The sequence below is a fragment of the Dendrobates tinctorius genome, unplaced genomic scaffold, assembly GCF_039654945.1.
Source record: "Dendrobates tinctorius isolate UK_male_01 unplaced genomic scaffold, ASM3965494v1 ptg000383l, whole genome shotgun sequence".
NCBI classification, from domain to species: Eukaryota; Metazoa; Chordata; class Amphibia; order Anura; family Dendrobatidae; genus Dendrobates; species Dendrobates tinctorius.
This window is the reverse complement of record NW_027362049.1, coordinates 2,852,954-2,856,585: the sequence shown is the minus strand read 5'-3', so window position 1 is coordinate 2,856,585 and position 3,632 is coordinate 2,852,954. Positions and strand designations below refer to the sequence as shown.

The 3,632-nt window shown below is 46.3% G+C and overlaps 1 protein-coding gene across 3 annotated transcripts; it reads right to left on the bottom strand.

Annotated features, from left to right (window-relative positions):
* Nucleotides 1-916: 916 nt before the first annotated feature.
* Nucleotides 917-3,426, bottom strand: LOC141075968 (protein kinase C-like 1). 3 transcript variants are annotated; one of them, XM_073563174.1, is made up of 5 exons: nucleotides 3,046-3,426; nucleotides 2,791-2,853; nucleotides 2,107-2,627; nucleotides 1,941-1,984; nucleotides 917-1,787 (listed from the first exon to the last, which is right to left on the bottom strand). In XM_073563174.1, exons 3-5 carry the CDS (start codon nucleotides 2,374-2,376, stop codon nucleotides 1,478-1,480), a joined length of 624 nt encoding a protein of 207 aa, XP_073419275.1. In that variant the 5' UTR covers nucleotides 2,377-2,627; nucleotides 2,791-2,853; nucleotides 3,046-3,426; the 3' UTR covers nucleotides 917-1,477. The 3 variants fall into 3 exon arrangements, 2 of the variants coding, with proteins under 2 accessions (XP_073419275.1, XP_073419276.1); XR_012227380.1 differs by having other exon boundaries at nucleotides 917-1,984; XM_073563175.1 differs by having other exon boundaries at nucleotides 917-2,627.
* Nucleotides 3,427-3,632: the final 206 nt, after the last annotated feature.

The following is a 3,632-nucleotide window of genomic DNA, read 5'->3' as shown; positions in this document are numbered from 1 at the left end:
GGGAGTTAGTCTGCGGAGGGTGAAGTGTGCAGATGTGTGGAAGGAGCACTGAGATAGCGTTGAGAGGAAGAGCTCATCTCTGGAGAGAGCGCATGAACTGGAGCCTGGTCTCCACAGTTGTACGGATACTAACGGTCCTGTAACAGACACCAGAGGAGTAGGAGGCTGTAAATGCCTACTCCCATCTAAGACTTGAGGGCACAACAGCAGCTTGGATAGTGAGCCGGGGCTTAGGAGAGAGGAGTCCCTGAGAGAGGCTACAGCTGTCTGCCGTGCAAGTGAGATTCTTGAGAACATCTGACAGGAGGAACTTCAGTGTAACTCGGTACTGGAGATCCCGCAAATAAGCACTAGTAAGGAGACTGCACAACCCATCTGCTGAGAGAGAATCCCTGAATTGCTTCCAGGCTAGCCTGCTCCAATACCATCTGTAATCAGGACCCTGGACTGCAGTTATCAAGTAAAGGTACAGAAATTGCACCCCGCTGTGTCTTGTCTGCTTCCTACCTTTCCGGCACTGCTACATCCCTGTGCCAACCACATCTACACTGCCCTGGGACTATAGCTTCGCCTTTGGGGAGCTTTTACATCTGTGCTGCACCATACCATCAGTCCCAGCAGATCTGCATGCAGCGTCGGCTTAACACCTCCCTTGCCGAGCACCACAGGTGGCGTCACGAATTATTCATCTAACTACATTCCACCATTCACATTTTCCTATTACTTGGGAGCCCAGGGCCACGGTCCGGGTCACCGCTGCTGTGACACATCCCACTGATACCGGCCCGGTACCGAGTACCCCACAGCCCTGGGAGGGCGACCCATACGTATTTATAGGTTGTGTTGATCCAGGGGAAGGCGAAAACCCCCTGTAAGGAATAAGCCAATTGTCCTGATAACAGGGGGGGGGGGGGGGGGGAATTCCTTCCTGACCCCAAATATGGCAATCAGAACAAATCCCAAGATCAAAAGCTGATACCTAACCTCTGCAATGTACCTAACCTGTGTAATGTATCTAACCTTTGTAATGTACCTAACCTGTGTAATCTACCTAGCATGTGTAATGTAGCTGTCCTGCAAAAAAAAAATATTTTTATTTAGTCTAATTATTGTTTATATTTATTAGATCTATTTTTTATTTTAAACTAAGGTATTTTTATTCTATTATAACTTTGTTCTTATGCTAATAGTGTTTGATTCAACTTATTGATCTTTTATGCTAAACCTATTTAATGCCGTGTAGATCCAGAGGAAGGCGAAAACCCCCTATGAGGAATGAGCCAATTGTTCCTTCCTGACCCCAAATATGGCGATCAGATTAAATCCCAGGATCAAAAGCCAATCTATGCACTATATCTATGTGCCGAAATGTACTGAGTGTTATGTGTGTGCCTGTACTGATGATGTAGTTTGGGGACCTGCATTGATCATGTAGTGTGGGTGTTGTGTGATGGGTGCGATACTTACCAGGCCTGTGCTAAGGTGAGTTCAGGGATAATGGTCGCTTCTTACATTCTGCCCCAGGACTGCAAGGTGCGACTATTGTTCCTGAACTCACCAGATGGAAAGTTAGCACCAGCTGCTCCTGGGGCTGGAAGGATGTCAGAATCCAGCCCAGGATTGGAGGAGGTAAGGTCAAGGGTCTGGGGCAGCAATGGCAGTGGTCCGGTATGAAGATGGTATAGAGAGAGTTGATGTTGAAGGGCAGCCGAGGTGATGTACAACAGTAGAGACATGAGGCATGGGTCAGGAGGCATGAAGTTCTGGGCAGTTGGCACGGGCTCATCCTGCAAGACATAAGAAGAAGACATGAAATCTTCTATCTACCAGATACTCTGTTACATTAGGGGAATGGTCTTTATAATGAACCATTCCTCTATGTAACATAAGATACAATGTACTGATACAATAGGTGTCTAGTGTGTACAGTGATCAGTCACCAGATGGTCGTGGATTTTTTCACAGTCGAGATCTTTTCATCCACCTAAGAAAAATAGAGACATAAAGTTATTGGCAGAAAAAGTGAAAAAATACAAGTTGGATGATGATTACCACAATTAAAGAACAGCATCTGATGAGTGTTATCCAGATGGAGGAAATCCTTACCGGGCCCAGCTTGGAGACACGTACGTAAATCCGGCCACGGGGTGAAGGACTGTGTGCTCCGGCCACTGCAGATGGTGGTTCTCCTGAATGGTGTAAATGGAGGCTCTGCTCTCCTTTCCTCCAGATCCTTCCAGCCGATGGTGGTAAAGAATGGACACCCAGGCGTGTCTGAGGGTTTTTGCACAGCAGCTTCTTGATGACATGTTTCACGTCAGCATCAAGCCAAGATGGAAATTTTGGCTTTTCATTGATGATAGCTTTGAAAGCCATTTGCTTGACAGGGCCGTTGTAAAATGGGGATCATCCTGCTGCCATCCTGGACACCACAAGCCTCAGGCTCCACCAGTCCGCTGCTGCGCTGTATCGTTTTCTACAATGCACCTCAGGGGCCATGTAATGGAAAGTGCCCGTCACTCCAGAGATGTTTTTGGAGGAGGGTACGCATATCTTGGGCAAGCCCAAGGTCGATGATACGGATGTGGCCATCTGCATCCAGCATGATGTTATCCGGCTTTATATCTCTGCAATAAAATAAGAAAAGAAAATAAGAAATCTGTTCAGTGATACAAGAAATGGAAAATGGGTCACTACAAGATCAGCTAGAATAGGCGGCAGGACACCAGGAAAGCTGGGGCCATATCTCTAGCATGTAAAGGGGACAGAGAGGAGGAAAGTTCTGCTTACCGGTGGATGATGTTGTGTCCGTGGAGGAACTGGAGGCCACATACCATCTCTGCTGTGTAGAATCTGATGGAGAGAACAGAATGTAAGGTCAATGTCATAAAATCTTTCTCTAGCAATCCCCAAATACTTTGGTACCCCACTTCCTGCATCCAGCACCCTAATTATATGCTCTGCCAGTGCTCCCCTAGCTGCACTCAGGCCTCAGGTTTTTTCCCATCCTCTTAGCTCTGTTTTAGATATTCTCTGCTTTCTCACCTCACATTGCCAATGTTCAGGCAGCCGCACATCCTGATTAAATCCTCCAGGCTGCCACCGGACAGATACTCCGTGATGAAATATGCCCTGTGCTGAGACTGGTGTGCGGCATAGAGGTGGCATAGGAATGGGCAGTCTCTGGCTGCCAGGAGTATCCGCCACTCTCTCAAGATGGTGTCTTCATTGTCCCCTTTTTTGGTGATCATTTTGACGGCCACATTGATGTTACAGCTGGGGACTGATGCCAGGACCACCTTAAAACACAAATGGAGAATACTTAGAAGGTGTCTGCAGGGGGTGGAATGATCTGGATTTTATAGTGCACAGGACAGATGAGAAAACTGAGTGGTTGCTCAGGCAGCTGGTAATCAGGACCATGTAGAAGAGCAGATCTATCTATCAACACAATGCACTGCCTGCTCCATGGATGGGCTATGGAGAGGTCTTAATGAATAATCTTCATTTCTATGCAATAAATCAATAATACACATGAAAATAAGCATTTTTTTAATTAATCTTATTAGAAAAATCTGCTTCTTTCTCTACCAGGACTCATTTACAATTTTAAAAATTCAAAAATTATTTTT